Source organism: Amblyomma americanum, chromosome 1, assembly GCF_052857255.1.
Source record: "Amblyomma americanum isolate KBUSLIRL-KWMA chromosome 1, ASM5285725v1, whole genome shotgun sequence".
NCBI lineage: Eukaryota > Metazoa > Arthropoda > Arachnida > Ixodida > Ixodidae > Amblyomma > Amblyomma americanum.
In genome coordinates this window covers 208,989,033-209,016,504 of record NC_135497.1, presented here as the reverse complement: position 1 = coordinate 209,016,504, position 27,472 = coordinate 208,989,033, and the positions used below count along the sequence as shown (strand labels likewise).

Below are 27,472 nucleotides of genomic sequence, written 5' to 3'. Positions count from 1 at the left end.
ACTACAGACATTGGCACATATTAATAGCTTAAAATTCAGCATATCATTGTAGTTGTACTGTAGCGAGCATGTATAGAAACATGAGATATTCAGGAAGCGGAAAGAATTAAGATCGAAACTGAAAAGAAACAGGGGTGAAGAGCATACATAGCAGATTTAAACATATCATATGTAATAATAGTAATGTTGAACACAACAATGGTGTTGCACATAGCAAGAGTTTAATTACTAATTGTGTATGGTTGTACCAAGGTAGAGTTTATACACAGTTGCTTCATTATAGTTTTCTCTTTTTTTGTGCTCGCCATGTTTGTGTCACCATGATGTGTAGTTTTGTAGCATTACTTCTAGTCCCTTTTTTCAGTGATGATAGCTGTTTTTGCTGCTGTTAGATTGGTGTCTGATTATTTAAATGTTTTGTGTGTCCAGGAGTCTGTAGCCCCTTCATTACATTATTGTTGTCAAGTGGTCACCTTTAACGTGTCACTCATGTAAATACTACCCAGATGAGATGTGCTTTCATTTGCTATCAGAGATGAACATCTGCAGGACACGTGAAAGACAGTCTAGGCACGTAGATTGGATGCGTGTCATCAATTGCGTGTTTTTACTCCCACACATGAGAGCAGACAAGTCCAGATCTCACCTCCACATGTGCGATCTCGAACCATTAGCTGATAACGTAGCTATGTGGCTGCTCCTCGTGTGTTCTTGTCACTTTTCTTCTTTTTCTGAGTATTCGTATTTAATTCAATTGTAAAATTTTTCCATTTGCATGTCTATTTGTAAATGATAGTCATCTAGTCGTCAGTGGCATCAATGTGATGAAGTTTTATTGCATTTGGTTGCACATAAATGGTTCCTAATTCACTGCGAGTCAGCTAGATGTCCATGACCTGTCCCATTTGCATCAGAAACGTTATCATTACAGTTCATAGAAGCAGGAATTTATTTCAAAATGCTTGTTTTTGTCTGTGAGCCATTACTATCACTTTTTCTTTACAAATAACAAATAATCTAGACACTGCCGTGCTTTGTGTCACGTGGTGTTATTTCGTATGTGGGATATGACCACACAAGCTAGCATGTTTCAGTAGCTCTCTATGTTTCCTTTTCTTTTTTCTTCTAATTCTGTGCGTGCTCATGCAATGGACCATGCCAATAGACTGAAGAGCTGCACAGTATGCATTGTTGATGCAAGGTTCCTGTTTTACTGGCATGCATTTTTTTTTCTTTCATTTGTTCCTTTTTTTCAGCATAATTATTATAGGTTTGACAGTGAAGCTTGTGTCCTTTTTTTTAATCAAAAATAGTGCTCCTTGTGTTTGCTCTGACTCCGCAGAATTCTAACATGTGCTTCATGCATTCTGCATGTATGCATGCACTCCACATTCATTTAGCTTTTTTTGTGTCTGTTGACGCAGAGACAAGCCTGGCAAGACCACAAGGTGGAGTGTGCAGCCTTATGTAAAGTGGCCCCCAATGTTCCAGAAACATTAGTACGCTACTTCTGCAAACTTCTGGTGAAGCTCAGTGTAAGTAATGAGTCGTTCTTTACATTGCAATTTTCTGTGAAGTGTTAGGATGGTGAAGGATAGTTTATAATGTTAGCATGTGGTGATCTGTGCATCACGTTTATGTAGAAAAGACCCACGTCTGTGCATAGCACAGAACTATGTAGAAAGCAGCCCCTGTTTATAACATAGCCAAACTACTATGTTGATGCGATTCTTGTTGACTACATTTTGAAGAGATCCATCGCAGAATGCATACAAGGTATAATTTTCATCTTGTGTGTAAGTGTAGGCAGCTCAGAAGAATGTGCATGTTTACTGATAGTTAACGTATGCTATACAAATGGAGAAAGCCATGTGCGTTCATTGAGTAATTCAGTTGTTACTGATTAGGAGTGATGATTGCGGTTCAATTCTTGTCAGGAAGCTCATTTTCCAATAGCTTTATACAGGTGATCTTTTTGCATTCTCATTGTAACTTTTGGTGGTCAACAATTCTTTGTCTGCAATTCTTTATCTTGGATCACCATCTAGCCCTTATCCTTACCCTATAGTATGCATCATGGTTCAAGCTATGCTAAGATGGCTTTAAACCATTTTCAATTCTTAAATTTCAGAACAAAGTTGTATGGTTCGAGACTGAAACGGTGTTTGAAAGGAAAAGATGTTTTGCTGACCTTATGTCACGTGAGTAGGAATATAATTCATACTTCGTGGGGTTACCTCTTGCTATTTTTTTAGAGATAAAAAAAAAAGAGAGACAGTAGACAGGAAAAGTGATGGTTCTGTGGTAGTGATCTAGTCAACTACACTGCACTTAATTTAAAGCCTTAGTTTTTTATTTTTGTAAGCCCATGCAGATCCCTACTTCACATAGCACTTCTACTGCAATAAGTTTTACTTTAAGTGAATGCAGAGAAAAAGCAACTGCTCAGTTTTCCTTAGCATGTGGCACGCTTGTCAAAAGTATCTATCCTATAAGGTTTGTTGTTGAGCCTTGTAGCAAAGGACTTATGGTAGCTTTGAAGTTGCAAGCTTCTGTAGGGAGGCCTCCACCTCACCTCCCTTGTCGCCCTCACCCCTGCAGAGCTCTGGAGCCTCAAGGGTGCCTTTAGTGCCTTGTTACATGCCTGATAACAAACCTTGTGAGCAGAATACTTTGTCTTAACAAAGAATGCAACAGCGTGTTTGTGTGATTGTCTATAAGGGCAACAGAGGGTAAAGTCTGAACTGTGTTGTCACGCTGACCTAAGGGCCCAGTAGCCTTATCTGAGCTTCTGGCTATACTGCACAGCTTGTTCTGATTTATCTCTTTGGGCATGAACTCATTATAAGTGTCAGTAGTGGGCTTCAGTGTTTGCTGCCAGTATTCAGTCTAAATGACTGGCGATTCTAAGTGTAGGGGTGCGGGTCTAGAATCATGATTTTCACACACAGAAAAATATTTGTTTGTGAATTTGTGTTGCTATGGGTTCCTGATTTAATAACGAAGCCTCTCTTCAAGTTTGGTTGTTATTAGCAGTGTAGAAAAGAAGAAAATTAATTTTTTTCACAAGACGGTATTGCACATTCATCATCGAAAGCGCCTATGAGCACTTTTTTCAAGACTCAGACATCGAACCGGCAAGAAGCCAAACGTGAAGTGAATGCCCATGTTATGAAGTTTTTTCTGCATGCTCCCTAGTTGTGGGAGGCCTTCTATTAAGAGTACACCAAACCACTAAAAAAAACTAAAGAAAAAGAAAGGCTTATTTTTGGCCGTGGCAACCGCGGATTGGCTGTCGAACCAAAACAGAAGCTTAGATTGGCGGAAACACAGCACGTGACCTTCCAACGCTGCTTTCGTGCCAGTCAGAGTCTTGCTAAGACTGACCTCGTTTTGGCTGTGTTAGACACTAGTTGTTTCATCTTTCCAAAACCAAGTAACCAAAGAAAGCATTTCAGGAGCGCAGACACGAACACTGGACAACTGTAGAACTGAAAAAAAGAGAAAACTTGAAGCAGTTGCCACAGAGAAGCATCATGTTCAAAGAAGAGGGCCCAACCTATACAACAGCACAAGTTGATAAATTATTATTGGCCATAAAATTAAGTATCATGTTTTGAAATCTTTGAACTTATATTTCTTAATTAGCACTTTTTTGGAAAACAAAACCATGAGGAAAACCATAGTTTCTAAACTGCTTCGCCGGAAGCTGCTTTTAAGGTGGTTTATCGACTGAAATTTTGTGAGGAACAAGATGAGGTATTTTTTAGATCCCCAAGTTTTTTTCTAACACAAAAAATTACCAGAAGGCTGACGTGTAGTGATAAAAAAAAAATTACTTTCATATTTTAAGTCATGAGATTTTTACAGACATGACATAAAGAACACATGAGTGGCCTTATTTCGCTATAAACCACCAGTAAGATATCTAGTCACAAACGATTAATATATCCCCATTATTTTTGAAGTGATAGTTTTCCTAAGCTGACGCAACTAATTGCTCTATATGAAAGCTATACATTTTTTGCTTGTTTGTGCTATGGTAATGAAGTTTAGAATATAGTCTAATGACAAGAAGCTAAACCATCCCTGAAAATTTTGTCAGCATTGATACAGCAGTTCAAAAGTTGACTCTTCAGCCTTGCATCCTCTCTTAAAGGTGCACTGAAGAACATTCTGAAGACTTGCGTTCAATTTTTTTTTTATTTCCATGAATAAATAGTTTCAGTAGTAGACGACATAGCTGCAAATTAAGCCCATGGAAATAAAAATATGCGTGGACTATTTGCTTTTGTGAGACTCAATCTCATCACTCTGTAATGCCCAGTGAAAATAGTATAATCTGTGAAGACACCAAAAGTAATTTTTATTACTCTTTTTGACACGACGTAAATAATAGTTTGATAAAACTGCTTCATATTTGTGGTTCAGAGAACATATCACCAAAATAACAAGCCTGAAGCAAGCGAACTATGTTTTCCCCTCGTCTGCTGCCGCAGGGGTGATGCACCCGACCATCTGCTCCGGCTGAGCATAGTCCGACTAGCGACCCACACATTTTCGAAGATCACTCCGCGTATTACCCCGCCAATGGCAAATTTTCGAAGATCACTCTGCGTATTACTCCGCCAATGGCAGATTGGCTGAAAGGCACTTCACTTGTGCTTTTCGTCATGGCAACCATGTTTGTTGACTCCTCCTACTGTCTGTGGTTAGTTTTGAAAAAAATTGGCTGTGGTTTAGCTCTGGTTAAACCTAGTTGAATTGCGAAAGCTTCGTTTTCTCGGCACGTCGTCTACGCGGCGTCTCACTCCGACGTTCTCAAGAACTCAAACCGGTCTCTTCCGCTGTTGAAGAGTCACTCCGGGAAGTTGCACGACTTCTTTTAGGAACACATGCACATGGTGCGGTGAAAAGCCCACCCTATACCACATCACATGGGAATGCAAAGAAAATTCAAGTCCGGAACAGTGGGAGGGCTCCGGAATAATTTCGACCACTTGGGGATTTTTAATGTGCACTGACATCATAAAGCACTCAGGCGCTTTAGCGTTTTGCCTCCATAAAAACGCAGCCGCCGCGCTCGGGTTTGAACCCTACCGTGGCGGCTACGTTTTGTACCTTCGACCCGCGTCGTCTGAACGACCCGTGACAACATTGCCTAAAATATGACATTTGAACGCATTCGCCTGGCTGCATAATATGCACGCCGTTTAGCTAAACGTTGTTCCTGCTCTTCATCCGTTTCTTCCGCACGCCGCCGCTTCTTAGCTGCAGCACATCGTTGCAGCTTCACCTTATACACATCACCCGACATACTGTGGAGGATTCACTGGGACGACTGCGACGAGCCGAGTTGGGGGGCCGCTTTTCTACAGCTGGCATGACGTCACGTACAGCGAGGGCCCCTCGCGGCAGCGGCATGCAGCTGCAGCATGGAGGATTCGCTGGGACGATCGCGACGAGCCGAGTTGGGGCCCTGGTATGACACAGCTGGTATGACGTCACACATAGGTCACGCTAAAGGTCAATGGTGGATTCTCCGGGACGATGGCCAAGAGCAGAAACCTCGAGCAGTATTGCTTTCGCAATAAAAAAGGTGGGAGCTGGGACGTTTAATCTGATTTAGTAGGGAAATCGGCCACACAAGATAATAATTCAAAGTTTCTAGGAACACTCGCCGCATGTTGATTGAGTTCCCGAAATAAAAAGGCACTCAAAATCCTCTTTAGTGCACCTTCAAGGTGGCTTTTGTTTCCTGAAGGTATTAATGACGTGACAGCAAGTGTGATGATGGCTACGTAAAATACTGACTTACGGGCTTTTGCAATTATTACTGCAAGTGCTGTCTTGGTGCTTGCCAAGATCTGGCAGAGCTGGATGTGTGGCATTGTGTGAACCTTGTAACATAGTTCGTGCTTAACAATGTAGCTGTTCTTTTCCTTTCTCTTAGATGTGGATTCCATTAAGAAGGACCAACATCGCTTAAAGGAATTTCAGAAACTGTGGGAGACAGCCAAGGTGTTCCTGGATAAAAAGTACATACCGGAGCCTGACGTGGGCCTCGAGATTTATGGCAAGGTGAAAATTCAGGCTTAAAGGCAGTTAGCATATGAATGAGGCACATAATGACAGAACATGCTATTGGTTAATGGTATCTAAATTAATGGTCAGTGAGAATGGGACTTCTCAATTGTTCACAACCTATGTGCATTTCTGGGGCAAAGATTGTTGGAATCTGGTTGGCTGTATTTCCTGTGGAGGGGGATGTTTGCTGGCTCTGCATATATTACTAAAGTTTTGATTAACTGGTAATGCTCTCTTGAACTGTGGCCATTTAATGTGAAAATTATCTAAATGCTATCCTTGGTAGCACTGGGGTGGCGATAAGATGGACTTGAGATGACGATAAGAATGTTGTGCTGTTTCAGATTAGTTGTAAGTGCAGCAGTTTTCCTTACCATTAGTCCTCTGTTCCAAAGCATGGTGTAGCATAGTGTGCAGTTGGCACAGTTGCATCTAATATTGCATGACACAGAACCAGGACATTTACTTAACAAGTAAATAAAGATACAACATTGATATATGAGCTACCACATTATTTATGCCACTAGTTTGGAATATTTGTTATTCTCGTAAGTACTGATCATACTAAACAGAAAGCTCACAAAAGTTTGGTAACTAGCCTTGTTCTTAATTACAAAATATAACTGCTGTGCATAGTTTTATAAAGAAGCCCTCTTTGCTAATTATAGGCAAAACATTTTGGAAGAACTTGTGTTGTGTAAGATGTGTGTCTCGTTACCCCATCGGCTGAGAGCAGTGCTTCTACCACCATTGGCATGCATATCTAGTGATTACAATTTTTATGGGAGTTTTTTGTTGCTTATAGGCTCTGCTTTTTATGATAACTTTTCTTTCACAGTTTCTTTCACAGGTTCACTGGACAGGTCTAGCATGACTGGCTTTTCTAGATTTTTTTTATGCATGTATGAAGGGCAAAAATAATGAATGTTGTACCTCAGATGAAACATTTTTTTTTTCTTTGCAGCAACAGAAGTTTATATGCATTTGAGGGCATCTTCATTGGAATTGATACCAGGTTTTAGTGATAGACATGGCCAGACATTAAGCGATTACAGTAGAACTTTGTGTGTTCCCAGTTTGAACAATTTCCTGGTTGTTATGCTCAAAACTGGGCAATAAGGTGTTACATAGAGTTACACTGTTTTTCTCTCTGGTTAATACGTTCCCAGATTATACATTTTCTCAGCAAGCATGTTTATAATTTTGTCAATTTCTGATCACACGATACTTTTAGCAAACAACAGAAGGTGTGCTAACGTATGAGCTGGCAAAATTATGAAGTGCGTGAACATCCAGGCAGGCCGAGACTGGGGGCACACGACAGGAAGAGCAGAAGAGCAATGGCAGTAAGCTTCCAGAGTATCTTCTGCTCACTGCATAAATGCGATGGCACGAAGCATCTGAAAACAATAGTGACAATGCAGAGCTCCCAGTTACTTTTCTCTTTATCATTACCGGACTAGATGATGTGAAGCCTCTTCTGTGCCTAAAAACATCACAGATGCAGGTATCTAGAAAAATTCACAGACTATCTCGTCATCGAGAGTAGATGTAAACATAAAATTCACTGCAGGAAAAGTGTACTGTAATCTAGGATAGCTCATAATTACTGATAGCTGCAATCGTGTCTTGAGGAGCCTCCCTCATCAGCCATTTTAAGTCTTGTAATGTGACTAAAAAGTTAGTATTCTTATTTAAATTATCCATTTCAGATGGTTATTAACAGCTACTGCATCTGTAATGCGGAACTTTCTTCTGTTGGAACTGGATTGTATCTTGGGTAAGTTTGCCTTTGCATATAATGATGGTTATTAACAGCTACTGCATCTGTGATGAGGAGCATTCTTGTATTGGAACTGGATTGTATCTTGGGCAAGTTTGCCTTTGCATATAATGTTGCAATAATAGTTTTTCTTTATTTCTCTGGGGATTTAATTTAGAAGCAAACACAAATTGTAGCATGGTTGTGATTAGTAAGACAAGCTAAGTTTCTTGCTTACCAAAGTTCCTATGATTAGCCAAAGTAATTCCTGTGGGTGTAAGTACCGTATTTACAAGATTGTAAGTCGATTCGAATGTAAGTCGACCTTCCCATGTCGCATGTAAGAAAAAAAAAAACAAACTTGGAGGTCGTTTAAGCTTGGCCTTTAACAGTAGAATGCGATAGCATTATCCAGCAGCCGCGTGCACAAATGGGCGCGTACGAGCGCGCGGGTGTGCCCGCGGGCATGTTCCAAAACGGAAATGTATTAGTCACTGTACTACTCGTCCACACTAGCACTGCCGTCGTGATCGCTGCTGCGGTTCCCCAGCACATCGTTCCAATGTCGTCGTGCAGCGAAATCCCGCACTTCGCAAACAGCCGCACCACGACATCGTGTGAAACAGCTGAAAATTTTGCGTTGCTGCAGCTGCCACTCCTGTATCACCCGTTGTGAACGTCGAACTTGTGGCTCGACACGCAGTTGTTCGTTTCTTCAGCGTAAAGAATGACAGCCATCTTGAATGTAGCCATGAACGAGTGCCGGACACATACCGGATCCGGAGCACAAATGATGATTGACGAAGCACTACATTAAAAACTTGGAGCCTGAGAGAAAATACACGAGAGCGGCGTCGGCTCTTCCTTCAGCTACCGACATTCCTGGCACCACTGCTGTCCCAATTGGTGATGCCGCCCTTCCATCAACTATCGCCACTCCCTTGAGCACCGAGTGCGCAATTGAAAGTAAAAAAAAACTTGGAGGGCACTTAGTAAAGCTTTGTAGGGGGGCTAGTCGGTCGTGCATACTGAGACTGGGGAGTGCTAGATTCAAGACAAGGGAACAACACCACATAGGAACACCACGAGACACCAGCACTCCTGTCTCATGGTGTTCTTATTTGGTGTTGTTCCCTTGTCTTGAATCTAGCGCTCTCCACTCTCAGGGCGCTTAAGCTTCTCCTTTAAAAGTAGAACGCGGCAGCGTTATTGGGCCACCGCTGCATATCAGTAGCCGCAGTCTGCAGCCATGTGTGGGGAGGGGAGCGCCAGTTTGCTGCTTATTGACAGCCACCGTCAGCCGCCGAGTGCGGGGAGGATGTGCCGGCTCTGCACGTTGACATAGCAGCTGCTCAAGGCCAGCACCAAGAGCGATGCGACAGAGCCGCGCAGCAAAAATACAACCACACTGTATCATCCCCAATATATCATTTGGCTCGCCTTTATTTATGGCTCCATGGTTTGGTTTCGATTGTAAATCAACCCCCCCACTTCTGATCTTCAAATTAAAAAAAAATGGGCCAACTTACAATCGTGTAAATAGGGTATATATTCTGACAAAATTAAATCACAGCAGCTGCTATTGACTAATGACTTCAGAGGTTTGGAATTGAGAGTCTGATAAAATCGAAGCATAGCAGCTGATATTGACTAATGACTTCAAGGTTTTGGAATTGAGAGAAAATCAGAAAGTGATCATAGTGACATGGGTTCATTGAGCTGTGATCATGTGCTCAAAAATACTTGCGTTCTGGCTCTCATGCACCAAAGCGACATGCAGTTAGAAAACGTCTGTGTAACAGCCGTTATTCTATGCAGTTCAGTTGACCAGTAGTTAAACTGAGTGGCAGTTGAATGGCATTGCATGAATTTAACTAAGACTGGGATCCTAGTTGAATGTGTTAACTGTCAAGCCGGTGCTCAACAGACTTGCCGGATTGGTCGATTCAGTACAGCTCTAGCTGCCATACATTCTAAAATTGCACAAAATTTGACAGTCTTGGCTAGTAGAGGCCCTAATTTATAACTCTCTAACCAAATGCACATAAACTTGTAAACATGTGAAGCAGCATCAAGAAAACTGCAACCAAATGCTGAAGCCAAGCATTCCTCCACAATTATCTCTTCGACTGTTGTTGGCATGTATAGAGCACAAAGGTTTCAGAGAGATTGAAGTTATGTATCAGATGAAGTTATGTTTTTGTACTTGTGAAAGAACCAGTTTGAACTGTCTGTTTTGTTATCTACATTTTTTAATTCTTAGGTGTTTGTTGCTAATATTTTGTCATACCTTTTAATGGTTTGTTATTGTTTACTCTAATGTTGTCGCAGTTTGGTTATTAATACTGTTTTTCCTAAAGTTTTCTGTATACAACTTGCTACTCTTGGACTAAGATGCCTTGCAAATGTTCACTGCTCTAGCAGATGTCGCCGTGTACGTATTCATTCTCTTTGCATGTAATACCATTTAAACCCCACTCCCCTCTACAATGCTTCGGCGATTGAGGGTATTGGAAATGAATAAAAAGAAAAGAAAAGGGAAAGACTGGTTTTTAAGATATTATAAAACAAGCATGTTTTGTAGTCATCAATAGGCTGCATGTGGCATGATCAAAAAGTGGAATTGCATTTTGTGAAAAGTGCATGTAAACACAAATGATTGCTTTTTAGCTCATTGACAGTTAGGAAGCTGAATTATTTAGTGAACTGCCAGCAGAAATTTTCTATTTAATGTGGTTTGCCATCATAACTTGATTACCGCGTGCCTGTACTACCCAATTTGTGGCTCTTTCTTTAAGGCTTTTGTCAGTAAACTTCTGAAGCCTTCTTTTTGTTTTACTTGTTTTCTGTGTTTGCAGTCCATCAATCCTTGACCATTCCTGTGTCCCAAATGCACATGCAGTTTACGAAGGCCACAAACTGCTCTTAAGAGCTGCAGAAAACATCAGTTGCGACAGTGTTGAAGGTGTAAGTTTCACTTGCATTTTTTTTTTATTGACGTAGACGTAAGGGCACACATGAGACCTTGGCATCAAGTGCGCGCTTTGCAAGAGAGCATGCTTCAACCATGGAGCAACAGCACACACGTCCTTTCAGCTCCTCTTCCAACAGTAATTGAAAGGTACTGCACCTGGCCCCAGTAGTTCTTCAATGTGATTCCCCACTCAGATGTAATTGCTTTTTCTGGGCATCTGTATTAAAGATATTTATACCAAACAAGGAGATATATTACTAGGAAAGTGCTGGGGGATCCCCTAAATGCTAACTGTTAGAAAAGTAAGGACCCCTGGGCCACCTATAATTTGCTTTGCCCTTAAACATGTTTCTAGTGACTGCAGTACCTGCTACCAAATATACACTAATGACTGTATCATGTCTAGTGCATCTTTCCCCATAGACCTATGGATTCTTTCCATGAAGACCACAACATTGGTGAAGCTCAGCCACAAGAAACTTGCTGCTGCTACTGAACTGGCTACTTTACATGCAGCTTTTATTCACATTCTGAGGCAGCTAACTAGCGCAGCAGTTATTGGCACTTACTGCCTGTGTACCAAAGCTTGTGAATTGCACTACAGTAGAATCTCAGTGATATGATCTCTGTTAAAACGAATTTAGGGATGATACTGATTCGTGAAATGCCCTGGCCAGAGTGCACTATGTGCAGCGATTAGAAATTCGGATGTTATGAACAGCTGCCTACCCCACTGTGGATGATACAAACACGCTAGCCATGACCGCACCAAGTACTTACTGCGCACATCGCTGATGCCGAGATCACCATTCGTGCGATGCGCACTGCGAGTAGTGAGCGGTGCTGCAAGGCCCGTGCATTGCCGATGCCACGAGCAGTAAGCGGTGGTGCGTGACCTACATAGTGCCGACATTGTGAGTCAGCGGTGGCAAGCGGCCATAAGTAAACCCTGTCAGCCAAAAACAGATTTGTATAAATTCCGCTTATGAATTTTGTTTGTTTTGAATGATAAGAATATTTGTCGTGACCTTGTGAGATTTGTATGATCAAGGTTCTAGTATAATGGTGCACACTGACTCAGCTGTACTTATTCGTATCCTCTTTTCTCCAAGCGATGAGGCAAGGCTTGCTTCTGCTGTTCCGAGGCCATAACAGTAATACAGTTGGTCTTGTACAGCTGGAATCAATATGAGTGGGAACATGGGAGCGCGTGGCCTCCGCGCATCGCAAAGTGCTGCCACCGACATATGATGAGAATCGGCAGTAAAGTCTTATACAAATTAAACATGGCTGGCTGCTCTTTCCTAACATGCCCCTGGCGCAATCCATTCTCGTTGTCTGTCAGTGGCAGCACTTTGGGAAGTGTAGAGGCCACGCGCTCCCATGTTCCCTCTCATATTGCTTCCAGCTGTACCGTCATCCACGCACCTGTTCAGAGTGCTTGAAAAGCGCGTCGGGTTGTGTGTTTATGACTGTCGCCACTGCCTGGTGGTCCTGATATAGCTTTTAAAGACATGAGGACTTATACAATTCATAGGAATGTGCATGCACGATAAGGTCTGTCTCAAACCCTAGGTCACTTGTAAACAACGCCAGTGTGCTCCTTGGTGCACCGATTGAGCGCTCTAGAGAGGTGTGTGAATGACTGTACACTTGCATGAAGCTTTACGGCCAATTCTCGTCGTCTGTACAGTCATTCACACGTTACAGAAAATAAGTAAAGATTACAATTACAAGTACTTCATCTGAAATGTTACTGATTTCAGGGGTCAAGTACAGCCTGCGTAGAATAACTGAACATTTACAGACAAGTATTCGATTGCTACAGTTGAACCTGATTATATTCAACTCAGTTAGATCGAATTATTCTTTATATCAAATAATTTCTGAGCACCGTAAAGCTACAACATCAGTGTGTTGGAAAATGTATAGCTAGAAAATATACGGCTGCATCATACAAAAATTAGCTGTCATATCCGGTAAATCAAACTTCAAACAACTCCAGTCAACTTGAGAAGTTGGCTTTCTCACAGCACACCTCCAGAGGATAGCTTTTCTGCATGGACCTGTGGTTGCTATTGGTGCTACGGTGCTGAGTGCTGTGTGCAAACCAATGATGTGAATTTTCCATGACATGGATGGTGGGCCTATACCCAGTTAACTAAAATATGTGTTTTTAGCGCTTTGCACCAGTTGTGCCCGCTTTGTCACACAGTTCGTATGTACGGTGCGTTGTGCTGCCATCGACAATTTTGCATGGCTTTATTGTTTAGCCGCGAAATGGCTGAACCTCCCTTTTTTTATGACACTGGAAATTACCAAGCAAGTTAAACGAGGTGAGAAAAAATTTGAAGTTGCTTGCCACCAACATGGATGGATGGACGAAGCTTCGACCATTTGTGATCACAAAAAGCAAGTCATGCAGATGCTTGCAGAATGCGCTTTTGGTTCCGGTGAGCTACAGGTACAATCGAAGAGCATGGATGACCTACGAACTTTTTGCCAAGTGGCTGAAGTCTTGGAACAACGACCTGGTTGGCCAGGATGACGTCTGCTTCATCATAGGCAATGGCTGTGCTAGTTTCAGCAAGTGCTAGTTTCAGCAACATTGCACTTCGCTTTGTATCGCCATACACTATATTGGTACTTCAACCCTTGAATGAGGGGATAATCCGTGTGATGAAGATAGGTTGTAGGAAACGTCTTATTGAACTGCTTCTACAGAACCTGAGGACTGGAAGAGACCCATAAATTGACCTCTTAGGCACCCTGCCTACACTGAGTGAGTCATGGAGTGATGTCAAAAACAAAACTATACAGAACTGCTTAAGACACTCTGGTCTCTGCTTTCCCAGAGAAGGCTCAGCAAATTCTTTGTTGGGTGAGCTTCACGAAGATATCATGAGTCTTGGTGATTTGTGGAACCAGTTGTCTGAATTTCCTGGTGCTATTTGTGATGGGCAGCCGTAAGCAACTTTGTATCCACAGATGATGAGGTTGAGACCGCGGGAGAGCTTGCAGACAAAGACATCATTGCCGACATCGCAGATAACCATGACACCACTGATGCGAATTGTGACGAGCACTTGAGAGAACCTGTGCCCACGCGCTTCGACGTGCTCCGTGCACTCAGCATGGTTCATTGCTATTGCATGTCAATAAAATGCTGCGGTCTCAGCTGTTCAGAGTCCGTTGATAACATAAATGTGTTCTCTCTGAGGCAGTGAGGATAAAAAAACATAAAAAATAAAAAAAACACGACTACTGTTAAACCTAGATATAATGAAGTTGAAAAAAGTGGGATTTTTCGTTACATCCAGGTTTTCGTTACATGCAGTTTTCACGAGTGGGCCCAAAAGGGCAATGCAGAACGGAAACCAAAATAAGAAATAAATGTAGGTGAAATCACCATGAAAATGTTAACAGAAAACCCCATTACTCGAAGTCATATAAACACGGAGATATGTTCCACAATTACGCTGATAGCGCGACTGCCGCAGCAGCCACCGCCATCTCCGCCGCGGCTTGCACAATGCCGCTATGGTGGGGTGGGGAGGGTGGGAGAGGCGGGGGCACCTCTGCTTAAAGTCACTACTGCAGAGAGCGTGCACTGTGGCGCCGCCGCGGAGGCACATGCTTCTTCCTGTATATTTCCTTTCTCGGTCTTCCCGCCGCTGTTGCCCCAGGAAACGGACTCTTCGCCTTGTGTCGCTGGCGCTCTCCGCCGTCCCCACTCCCGATGCGCGAGAGCTATTGGCACCAAAATCATACGAGCAACCGTGTGGCGGCAATGAGCGCACACTGCTCGTGACATTTCGTTTTTGCTATGCCCCATCATTTTTCGCTCCTTCTAAGCATGGAACTGTTGTAATGCCACGTGGTATCGCGTTTCAAAAGTGAAAGAAACAGAGATGCTCCAATGGTGCTGGAGCATGACGCGTTGTCTCAACTGTGGTCTCTCGTTAACGTTCTTCTCATGTCAGTTGCTGCTTTATCAACGTGAAACTCTTCTGTCAAATTTCAGAACTCAGCACAAGCTAAGCGATAGTCGGCATAGTGAGTTCGTTATATCAAGGTCAACCGACACATCACGTTTGTTACATGGAGGTCTCAAATACACGCGTTTCAATGGGGTAGCGTTGGGGAATTTAAAAACTTCGTTACATCGAGGAATTCACTATATGGAGGTTCGTTACTATCAGGTTTAACTGTATTTCATCCTGTAATCTGCACATGGTAAGTGGCTCTCATAGAAATACATTTTTTCCATCTCAGTGTGTTTGTTCTTAAATTTACTGGTACTTTTATGTCAAATTACACGTTATATCGAACTCGTAGGCATTTTTTTTTTAGAGTTCGTTATATGTGGGTTCGGCTGTTGTGACTGGTACGTTAAGCCCCTAGTGGACTTGGATAGCCAGGCTCGTCATAAGCAGACTGTCATTTCTACCACATGGCGAGTCCAGCTGGTCATGTGTTTTCTGGCACTCTGTGTCCGGTTTAGGGAGGGGAGAGTTGGACTCATCCAAAGCATTTTCTTGGTTTGCCGACAGATAGCAGCAGGTGTACTAAATGATGATTTTGGTACCATCTTCGAAAAAAAAAAAAGATATGAGATAGGTGGTAAGCTCATAAGCCATGCAAATCACTTCAAATACATAGGAATCACCTCATTGAATAACCTCAACTGAAAATTCATATAAACAACATATCATCCTCAGCTAAAAAAAAAAAAAACCTGTGCTACCCAAGGCGAAAGTTGAAACTCTGTCTAGAACAAATAAATTAGCTGCATATTTAACACTTGTCTGTCCCATATTAGAGTAAGGGAGTGTCGTGCGAGACTAAAAAAATGACAGATAGTAGACAGAATTGAAAAGGTTCAGAGAAAAGCAGCACGGTTAATCTTGCACAAGTATATTTCTACCAGTTCTGTAACTAAAATGCTCAAGAAATTCAACCTACCTCCACTTTCATAATGCAGAAGGAAAACTAGATGAAATTTCCTCTATCTTATTCGCCGTAACCGGTTAATTTGAACACACAACAGTATATTAGATCAGCATTTGTCTCGCACAGTCGAAAGCAGCCATCAAGACGAAATTTAATCTATGTCAGCACGAACAGATACATATTGAATTGCACGTTATATCTAATTCATAGGCGTTATTTTGCAAGTTCGGTATATGCAGGTTCGACTTTATTACAGGTTGCTTGATCTGTAGTCTGTTGCAGTGCATACGTTGGTAATTTCACTTGTTTTTAAGTTTTTTTTCGGTATCTTTTTTTACGTTTTCTTGTGAACATGAAAAACACTGAAGAATATTCTGTGTATGCCCTGAAGGGAATTGGGTTACTTTAACATACAAAGAAGTTCCGCGCCACCCCAAAGTTACGCTAAGCACCGCATGTCACTGTTTTTTGTGCTCTGAGCGGACAAAGCCCAAGTGCGCTAAACATGACATTCCATTGTGCTGTCGTGGTGATATACGAAATGCGAAGTGCAAAACACGGAGCTGGTCAAATGCAGGCTGCTCGGGCTTGCATGTGCGGACATCCAGGCACGTGTGGCTTCTTTAAAGCAAGAAAACTTTGTCCTACATTAGTGTTGGCCACCGAGTTTAGGTTCTCGAAGTTATTCCACTGGTTACAACTTGTTTTTGGAAGGAGAGTGCTGCAGGTTACAATTAAACGAGTACTGAAAAAAATAATTGTGTTACCGAGAACATTACACCTTACAAAAAGTAATCCGCGCATTACAAAATTTGAAGAAAATGTAATTTATTACAAGTAACCAATTACTTGCGACTCGTTACTTGCAAGTCTGAATGCAGTGCACAACAGGCCTTTTCACCATTATCATCTAAATTGTGACTTTTGCATGCTGTGTTGCCTTGACAAGTGTGATCACACTTTTCTTCACAAAATTTGCCTAAACATGGGTTGAACTAACCGTTCTCTTTCATATTAACTGGTTAAAGGCTCCAATGTGCCTGGCATGCAGTGTGCGAAATAACCTCGAACACATAATTTGTGCTCTAGAGTCCCTTTGTAAAGCTCGTTAAGTCAGCTTTCCTGCACAGCAAAAACCCCTTTACCTTGGTGATGCAGACCGTCTTACGGGGAGAAGTTGGGTGCAGTGCTAAAGAGTTCTGTTCCGAGCCTTATGCTGTGCATGCACTGACTAGCACTATTTTTACACTGCTGCCTTTGTGACTGCAGTGGGGAGGGGGAATTGTGCCTCCAAAGCAATGGCTTGGGAGCTTAATCCCTTTATCGTGACTGCAATCAAGGGCAGAAGCATGCAGGAAAGGGTTACGGCATTAATCCGACAGTAGATGTCTCGAGCGCTGCACCCTAATTTTGCTCCCAAAATTGGTTTGGCTGCCATGGTGAAGGGCTTTGCACAATGCAGAGAAACTGACTTCCAGAGTTTTGCAAAGGGTCCATCGCTTTGCATCATCATATCACCATTGAGGCCTTTCATTGCACGATGGAGTATGCTGCTTTTGCATCGAAGACACTGCTGCCTTTTCCCTGGGACAGAGGACTAATTATACCTAGGGCCATTCGTTTTCGGGTTTTATTTCTTTGTAGAATTCGGGCAGGTAAAAGTAGGAAATATTTTTTTCATTCAATTTCGGGTACGAGTTGGGTTATTCAGCAAAAATTTTACTTATTTTGGATTTTTTCAGGTCCTTTTTTTGCAGTAAAAGACGTTAGTTGTTGTGCGAAACACAAATATGTCCTATTATTTTGCTCAAAATTTCACAGACAACATGGAACTAACAGGTTGCACTGGAAAAAAACTTCTCACCAAGTTAGATTTTTTCTCTATCAGTTAAATTATTTCGCCCTGAAACTTTTATCTCCTACTCAGCACTTCTTGTGCATGCAAAACCTGCCTGTCTTGTATACCCTGCGAAAGCAGTCATTAAACATCAAAGAGGCTATTTTAAATGCGCAAGAGCCCTGGAGCAGGACATAGCGTCAGTAACGCTGTATACGTGATGCCTAATAAATGCCTGGTCAGTACACGCGTATTGGCCTTTCGTTTCTAAAAGTCACTTTTGAACATATCCTCAAATTAAGCCAAATTAACGTCATGAATAACAAGCTTTAAAAGAGGTTTGAGATAACCAGTTTAACAAACGTTCTTTTGAAATAAGCACGGAATATCCGCTACTTTTCGTGTAGTGTCTTTAGCTTTTTCAGAAAAGTGAACATTCTTTATGCATTTTTATATATACGTATTTCTTAATGAACAACTCATTCCCTTGCCCTTGCGTGTTCTTAGAAGGGGCATTTTCTGGGAGAAATCGGTTTAGCCAGATTTTTAAGAAATGTGTTTGGGGTGCAATAATTGGGTAAAACCGGGTTTTGCCGGAAAAATGAAGAGCTCTAGTCGTAGGCGCTGAGTTTTCAGTGTGCCGGTGGTGAGGAGCTGGGGACCTGTTGGAACTCTTTTTTTCATTCGCCCTCCCCTTCCCCACTTCTCCTCCAGGCATGCTCCTTGGCAAGAGATATTTATTTATTTATTTTACTCTCAAGATACAGAGTAAATTACAGAGGGGAACGGCAATTCACAGCAATATAGAAGATAAAAAAAAATGTTAAGGGGGCCAAGTACTGATCCTTGCGGAACCCCAGAACCAAGTGGTACAGTATAGGAATCAGCATCATTAATGCTGACAAATTCAACACAAGAAGGAAATCCATGGATCCAGTTCAGAACTGCAGGGTTAATGTTCAGCACACTTAGTTTATGTAATAGCAATGAGTTATTAACTTTATCGGATGCTGTAGCAAAGTCAAGAAATATACAGTCAAGATGAAAAAGCGGACTCCAAATAGATATGCAAGTCGTAAGTGAAGGAAGATAGTTGAATGTTGCAAGAGAACTTTTGGAACCCATGCTCTGTTAGAAGAAATTGTTAGCCTCCAAAAAAAAATCAAGATGTGTAAATATATGTACCATTATTTTGCAAGCTATTGATCTCAAAGGTATGGGTCAGTGGTTAGATGGATTATGTTTATCTCCGGCTTTATGTACTAATATGACCACAGCAGTCTTCCAGTCTTCAGTAGTACACCATGGTGATACGATTGTGAACATATGCATTTCATGACGATAGAACTATACTCTTTAGCATTCCATATAAACCTGCCATTTATACCAATAATTCCGCTAGAAGATGTTAGTTTCAAATCGATAATAGGTATGATGCCTTGCAAGTCGAACATGGTGGGATCCATCGCAAAATGATTGCGCAGTTGGAGATCAAGACGTTGGATAACAGAATGAATAAAGAAATGACTTAACGAAAGTATCATTTAGTATAGTAGCACAGAGGTGGTTGGGAGCAGGTTCGCCGGTGGGTGCAGTAACTACACTTTATTGGTGTTTCCAGGTTTTATTATGTTCCCGAAGCATTTTGGATTAGTCCAGAATGTTCAGGAGGGTTACTTTAAAGAAGGTGGATTATTTAGTAGACTTCAGTGCTCGTTAATAAGCCGAAGCAGCTGCCTTGTATGCTGTCCAATGGGCAGGTTTTAATGAACACTTAGCAGTTCAAAAAAGTATTTTCTTTTTGTTGGAAAATTGTTTTAAATATCTGTTATACCATGGAGCATGGGTATTGGAGTACACACGTCGAAGAGGGATAAGATGATGATCAGTTAAGACACTTTATCTTGGTACATCCACCAGTTTGTTCCTACTGAGTGCTTGTGATAACCTGGTAAGAAAATATCTTTAAGAAGACATTAAATCAGTGAGGTTTAGGAAAAGTTTGCAGAAATATTCCGAAGCAATTTACCAGAAGATGTTATGTTAGGTTGGCTGATGTGCATCATTTCCAAATTTCGACAAGGCTTTCATGGTTTGACCTCTGTTCAAAATTTAAAAACACATTCTAATTACTTTAACGTCGGCTTTATGCTCTCGTTCTTACTTAGTCTTTATGTAAGGGGCACTGTGAAAGTTTTGATGTACACAAAAATTAAGGAGCATACACTCTTTTCGATCATCACATCTCTATTTGCAATGACATTCTTTGCACTTTTGAATTCTTGCAAACTATTTTTGAAAGCACTCTTTCCGGTCATTTTTTTCATGGCTTGAGAGCCTCATATTGAACTTGCAGTTAAATGTAGGAAACGGGAAATAATCACTCAGGGCTAGATAAGATGTATTATAAGGTGTGCTATTGTAACCGCGTAAGTGTTTTATGTAAAGAAAATGTGATTCTGCTGCTGCAGGCTGTACACAATTGGGGGCTAAGGCCTCGTCAGGCTTCCGAGCCTTTAGCCTTACGCCACCTGCAGGAATTAATTGTATTACTTCCTGGAAATAAAGTTACTTACTTACTTACTTACTTAAAAAAATGGATAAGTCAAAACCAGCTGCCGTTTTGGCTCAGTGGTTATGGCGCTCGGCTGCTGACCCGAAAGATGCGGGTTCGATCCCGGCCGCGACAGTCGAATTTCGATGGAGGCAAAATTCTAGAGGCCCGTGCACTGTGCAATGTCGGTGCACGTTAAAGAACCCCAGGTGGTCGAAATTTCCGGAGAGCTTCACTACGGCGTCCCTCATAGCCTGAGTCGCTTTGGAATGTCAAACCCGATAAACCAAACCTTCAAAACTTTAACCTTTGTAAATGATGCTGGCCTTGTGCGCGGACACATGGTCACGGTGCAAGGTGATACCCCCACATTGGGGTCCTTGGCTGTTGTTCTTGCAGCTTTTGTAGCGATAGCTACACTACGCCACCTCTTCGAGCCTTCAGCATGGCCACCGTGGCCGTGGTTGGTTACGCAGTTGGTCACGTCCAGCCACATGGTTGGTCACGTGGTGCAGAGCAGCTGCTGCTGCCGGCGGCACGGTGCCGGTGAAACCGAGCTGCAACAGCTGTGCGCATGCGCCGTGTCAAGTGGGACGAAGATGAAGAAGGAACGCCCAGCGAAATGAAGCGGCGAAGGCCTGACTTTGCAATTCGACTGAGCGAGTTCCACTCGGCCAGTTGTAGCTATTGCGTCACTCCAGGTTTAACCAGAGCGAAATCACAGCCATTTTTTTATAGCTTTTGGTCAGCAAATTGTTGTGCACCACTGAGCAGTTATGGTCTTTTATTCCTCCAAATGGCAGTTTTGGCATGTCCTCTTTTGCCAAAGAAAGTACACTGCCATTTTCTTGCTAATACTGTGGGGACTGCTGCACTCTTTCATGAATCTTCATAGCGAAAAATTCACAATGAATGGTATTTTCTGGGTCAGTGTGTTAAATTCAGGTGTCGTCACGTGTGACAATGTCAGAAAAATGTCCAGAGTTGCATGTGTTGAACCTCATCATAATTTCTTAGAGCACTCAATGCAGATGCACTTTGCTGATTTGTCATGTATGAGGCATGCATTAGGATCAAACTTTCCTGACTAAAAGTTGCTCATGCGGGATTTTTGACTCAGTACCACTTGTCACTTGATATTTTTTGCATAGTTTTTTTTTTTTTTTGCAGCAATGTTTTTCGTACTCACTGCAGTCACTGAGTTGCTACGATCTGTTATGTTTGGAATTACATTTGAACCTCATTATAGTGAACAGGTAAAAAATCGTAATTCAATTTGATATAGTCAAAATGCTTAAAATAAAAACTAAAGGGGACACTTAAGCTCCGCCTTAAGGATATGACATGATAGCGTTAATGGATTAATGCCCATATATACAGAAATGGTCATTCTCTACATTCATAGCTGCCTGGGAGTCCTCATACTACTGCTGGCACGGACGGTGCAGTGGTTAAGCGATGTGCCACTGCACTGTGATGGCAGGTGTTGCCATTGGTGGGGTTTGTGAGACCCAGGTTGCTCTTCCCGAGTAACCTCTCAAGACCAATCATTAATTTAATTGCCACCTGTCACGGTGGGCAGTTTTCTCACTGTTTGGTGGGTAGGTTGTGATGAAGTCACAAGGTCACGTAACCTAGGTGCCCCACCCTCTGTCCTTCCTAGGTTGCTCCTTTGGGGATTTTTCGGGTATTTTTTCGGGATTTTTTGCTCACGGCCAATGACGCCATAAAGAAACGGGGTGCCCTTTATTAAAGTTTTAGCACCATTTCGAAGGCACTGGCGGCAATCCCTAAGGTCGCTAAAAACCTAGCGCCAGGTTGGTTTCTCCGCCAGCACACAGCGGTGGCAGGCCAAGTGCCAGCTAGGGTGGCTTCCCTGCGTATAGCCATGCCATGTGGCAAACGGTATGTGACTACAAAAGCTATCGTCGTTTTCACCACTCCCGTGACAGCCGGCACGAGTGCATAATGGTTACTGCAAGGCTGCAGCCCTACAGCCTCGACGCCGCTACTTCCGAGGGACTGTCGACAGGCAAGAGAGGCTTAAATGCGAACTGATCACCTGACTACCCACCCTCCACGCCGCTGTATCTTCCGTAGCACTGTTGGCAACTGCGATATAAGAACATTGGTACGTGGTAAAAGCGCCACAAAAAACATTTGCCGCATTTATATGTAAAGTAAAAATTGCATGTGTTTGCTCAAAATATTTAAGAGATATGGCCAATAATTCATAATATCCAGGTTCGTTATATCGAAGTTCGATAGCAGCACAAAAAAAAATTGCTGCTCAGGATATTCAGTTTTCCTTGTCCTCTTGCCATTCCTTATGCACTGAAGGCTACAAGCTGTTGTTGGCACTTTAAGGTGCATGTGAATTTCCACCTAGTGACAGCATTCAGTGCAGTGCTGATATGTGCACAGATTTTAACGCAATAGCTTCAAGGGTGCCGTTCAGCAGCAACCTTGGCATCGTTGGCATTGGCATGTTGAGGAAAGCAGGTGGGCCACCTGTCACCTAGATCACATGGCCTTGTGACATCGTCACAGCCTGCCCACCATGGCAAGTGACAATTAAATCAATGATTGGTCGTGAGAGGTTGCTTGGGAAGAGCATCTTGAGTCTTTAATCGGTATTACTGTCTATACTACGCACCAACCCTAACAAATTTTGGAAAACTATTAACCCTACGCGCCACAAACCTCTAACATTACACAACGATGACAACATTCTTGTGCCGAAACATGTTGTCTGTAGCACTCTTAATCCTTTTTGCTCAGTTTTTACTGAAGAGCCTGACGCCCAATTGCCATACTTTCCTGTCTTTGATTACCTACCTGTGCCAGACATTTGTTTGATCCTAGTGGAATTATGAAACTAATCGAATCATTCAAAGCGTCATCTTCGTCTGGTATTGATGGCTTAAACTCAAAAGTCCTAAAAATTGCCAAAAACATTGTTATTGTCATCTTGTAACACTTTTTTCAAAAGTCTTTATCATCAGGTGTGCTTCCACAAGATTGGAAAATAGGTAAGATCGTCTCGGTCTCCAAAAAAGGTTCATCTTTTTTATGTAAAAACTACCATCCTGTTTCCCTCACAAGCATTTGCTCAAAACTAATGTAACTTGTTATTTATTCTCACATCATCAAAATTCTAGTCTGTCAACTTTTTTCACCCTAACCAACATGGTTTCTTAAAAGGACATTAATGTGATTCCCAACTAGCCTTTTTTTTATCAATGACCTTAGTCCGCATCTTGACTTAAACATTTATATTGACAAACTCTTCCTTAACTTTGAAAGCGCCTTCAATAAAGTACTGCACAAAAGATTACTACTAAAACTCTCACGTCTAAACCTTAATCATTTGATAATGAAGTGGCTTCAAAAATTTTATTGAACAGAGAGAAATTTGTCTATGCTAAAAATTGCCATCCCCGTTCTCCGGTTACTTCAGGTGCTCCTCAAGGCACAGTGCTCGGACCCTTGCTTTTTCTCATTTACATTAATGGCCTTACTTCCAACTTTACCTCTAACATTTGACTATTTGCCGATGATTGCATTATTTACCGCCCGATTTCTACAAGCACTGACGCCGACACCCTTCAGCAAGATCTAACCCGAATTGAAACGTGGTGCAAGCATTGGTTTATGTCCCTTAATATTGCTAAAAAATATATGACTTCTTTTCATCGTAGGCAATCACACATTTGCTCTAAATATGCTCTTTTTGGTTCTGAAGTGTCTTCCATTCTTGCCTGTAATTACTTTAATAACTCATACCCTAACATGGACTTCACATGTAACGAACATTGCTAATCGTGTTTCCCTCACAAGCATTTGCTCAAAACTAACGTAACATGTTATTTATTCTCACATCATCAAATTTCTAGTCTCAGTCAACTTTTTTCACCCTAACCAACATGGTTTCTTAAAAGGACTTTAATGTGATTCCCAACTAGCCTCTTTTTTTTTTATCAGTGACCTTAGTTCGCATCTTGACTTAAACATTTCTGTTGACAAGCTCTTCCTTGACTTTGAAAACGCCTTCAATAAAGTACCGCACAAACGTTTACTACTAAAACTACTACTAAAGCATCGCTAATGATGCTAACCACACCCTTGGCTTTCTACGTCGCAATCTTCGTTTTGCTACCTCTTCTATCTGATTATTAGCTTACCAAACTTTCGTCTGACCTAAATTAGAATTTGCTTCAGCAGTATGGGACCCTCATCAGTCAAACCTCTCACTGACGCTTGAAAAAATACAAAATCACTCTATCTGCTTCATTTATTGTGATAACTCATATTATACTAGTGTGTCTTCTCTGAAATCCTGAGTTTTCTTGCCTAATCTTGAAGCGAGAAGAAAAATATCTCGATTATGCCTGTTCCATAAGTTTTACCATTCACCTTTAGGAGCATCAATCATATCAGCAGCACATCATCTCTCCTCCAGCCGCATTGACCACAACAAAGCAGTGTACCCTCCCCCTGCAAGGACTACATCTCATTTCCGATATTTTTTTGTCAAATCATCTCGAGACTGGAACGATCTGCTGCCGGAAGCCATACACCTTGCCAACTCCGTCGAATTCAAAAAAAAGATTGAGGCCATCATCTTGTAGCCTGTCATGCCCATCTCTCGTAATACCCCATACCCGGTGTCTTTGAGGTAATAAATAAATAAGCCCCACTGGTGGTTGCACCTGCCATCACAGGACAGTGGTGCATTGCTTTATCTTTGTACCACTACACCATGTGTTGCATGATGACTCCCCGTGATTTATGAATGTGAAGTAGGGAATGACCAATTCCACATATATGGGCATGTAGGCAGAACCTAGGCGACAGAGAAGGAGTGCTTGCATGGGAGGGATCTCTAATGCTGTTGCATTGCACTCTTAGGGGTAGTTTAAGTGCTATATGATGGTGAAAGAAAGAACAGCGTGCATGTCTGCAAAGTGATACGTAGAGGGGACCCCAGGCTGATTGCACACTAAGGCAGAGCTTAAGTGCCCCCTCAAGTTTTTGATTAAGGCACTTTAATTTTATTTAGTTTTATTTTCCACCTTTCTATATAGTGGTGCTTTTCTAATGCTATAACATTTAGGCTGTCGTTGCTCAAGAAATTTGCGGTTTCTCTGTAACTAATTCCCTGATTAGCCAATTCCCTGATGGCGTCTTCAGTGTCACGTGACCCTGATTGACCAGTCAGAGAGCACTGCCAAATTTGAAATTCCCCACTAAATTCCCACATTGATCGTGACAGGTCACGTGACCCTGTGACATTGTCACAACCTGCGCACTGTGACAGGTGGTAGCCTGCCCACCGGACAGTGAGCAAGCTGCTCACCACTGCCAAATTCAATGCAGTTGCCACCTGCCCACTGTGGCGCTGCACATGAGGTCCCGTAAAGGGACCTCAGAAAGAGCAACCTGGTTCTCGCAAGCCCCACTGGTGGCTGTGTTTGAAACAGCCTCCCTCCAGGGCAGTGGCGTAGCGCTTAACCACTGCACCACTGAGCCAGTAGTGGTGTGAGGACTGCCCACGATCTGTGAATGCCATTGAGAGGGTCGTTACGTCGTCAACACTGCGTGACCACCAGTGGACCAATCATAAGCAGTGTTGGCGGTAACATGTTACAAGTAACGGCGTTACCGGTAACGCGTTACTTTTTCTGATAACTTAGTAACGTACTCGTTACCATTTCGGAAGTGTAACGGGTAATGTACTTACGTTAACATTTTTCGGTAACGTGCGGTGTCACATTACTAGTTACTTTTTCTTCCAGTTGTGACCCACTCCACCCCCTTTATTTAAAAAAAAAAAGCGCAGAGCACCTTAAGTGATGTTGTAAATAAACAAAATGTACAGGTGCTCTCGAAGCCTCTTGTTGCAGCTCGCATGCATGCCAGAAAACACCTGCCCTTGACGACGCACCCAACTAAAAAAAAAAAGACAAAATAGATGCATTAAGCATGAAATAGGCTCAGGAACACGCACGCATTCACACACTTGCTTTCACCGACCTCTCTTTCTTAAACCACTCACACACACAACTCTCTGAAGAGTGGAAGCATGCCAAGCATTTTGGAGCATCAAATTTTTCGGAATTACCTTAAATTTGTTGAGAGTTCAGCAATGTTTTTTTATGAAGTTAGAATGGATGATGAAGTGTCATTTTGTGTTTAATGTCACATTCAGAAAATGGCTTCACCATGTGCCACAGAGTTACAAGCCATCACATGTAACCCTACAGGCAACTTTAGGCCACTGTACATTGCTAAGCTGCTGCACATTTGTGCAAAGTATTCTCGTTAAATCAGGATTTTGCGTAAAATCTTGTTTGAGCTAGAAGTTTTATGTGAAATGTGAGCTTTACAAAATTGTTATCGTAAGTTCTTAATTCGAAGGCTAATTAAAATTAATGGCCATGGAGTAACGGCAAAGTAACGTGAGGTACTGTTTTTCGGTAACGATAACGCATTAACTTTTTTGTAGGTAATATAGGGCAGTAACGCTTTCCTTTTTTTATAGCGTAATGAGTAACATATTTTGTTACTTTTTGTAGGTAACGCCTACAACACTGATCATAAGGCACTGCCAAATTTCAAAATCTGAGGCCCCCCAAAATTTGGGTGTTGACCCACCCCGAAAAATTCCAAAGGACCTCTAATTTTGGAAGTAGGCCCACCCAAGAAAATGGATTAAGGTGGATTGGTGAGTCGGAGCAGTGTAATCTCATAAGGTAATCTGATGGAAAGTTCTGGAACATTCTAGGTGGTGACTTATGCATACTACATAAGGGCAGTGGAACCAGTTCCATCTAGAGTTTTGGCACGAAAATCTCGAACATTAGACTCATTGTATACACTGTACATAGCCGGCAACCTAAATGCCATCAAATTTTCTTCTTTAATAATGTGGTTAAGAAGGCCTCCAAGGTTTTCAGTGCGTTAGTACTTAAGCCTGCACTTGTCGATTTCCCCGTTGTCTGTCTGAAGCCTCTGGCAGGTGGCAACCTGCCCACCGTGTTGTGGACAACCTGCAGGCAGGCTTTATGTCCAACTATGCAAAGTGCGTTAGCACTTAAGCCTGCACTCGATGATTTTGGTGATGGTTGTCTGACGCCTGCTTGACCTTGAGTAACCTAGGTGACCCCCCCCCTAGGTGGCAGGTGGGCCCCTGGCTCATGTGACCTTATGATGTCACCACAACCTGCCCACTGGATTGTGGGCAAACTGCCCACCGTGGCAGGTGGCAGTTTAATTAATGATTGGTCACGAGAGGTTATTGCT

General features: G+C 42.2%; 1 protein-coding gene across 2 annotated transcripts in view; it reads left to right on the top strand.

The window, feature by feature from the left end:
* The window catches only part of LOC144114554 (histone-lysine N-methyltransferase SMYD3-like), a 56,787-nt gene that overhangs the window by 3,133 nt on the left and 26,182 nt on the right, over window positions 1-27,472 (top strand). For both annotated transcript variants that reach the window (XM_077648372.1, XM_077648373.1), the window contains exons 3-7: window positions 1,425-1,535; window positions 2,132-2,201; window positions 5,954-6,081; window positions 7,800-7,867; window positions 10,708-10,816. In XM_077648372.1, the coding sequence (XP_077504498.1) occupies window positions 1,425-1,535; window positions 2,132-2,201; window positions 5,954-6,081; window positions 7,800-7,867; window positions 10,708-10,816 (486 nt within the window). The remainder of the gene's footprint in view (window positions 1-1,424; window positions 1,536-2,131; window positions 2,202-5,953; window positions 6,082-7,799; window positions 7,868-10,707; window positions 10,817-27,472) is intronic.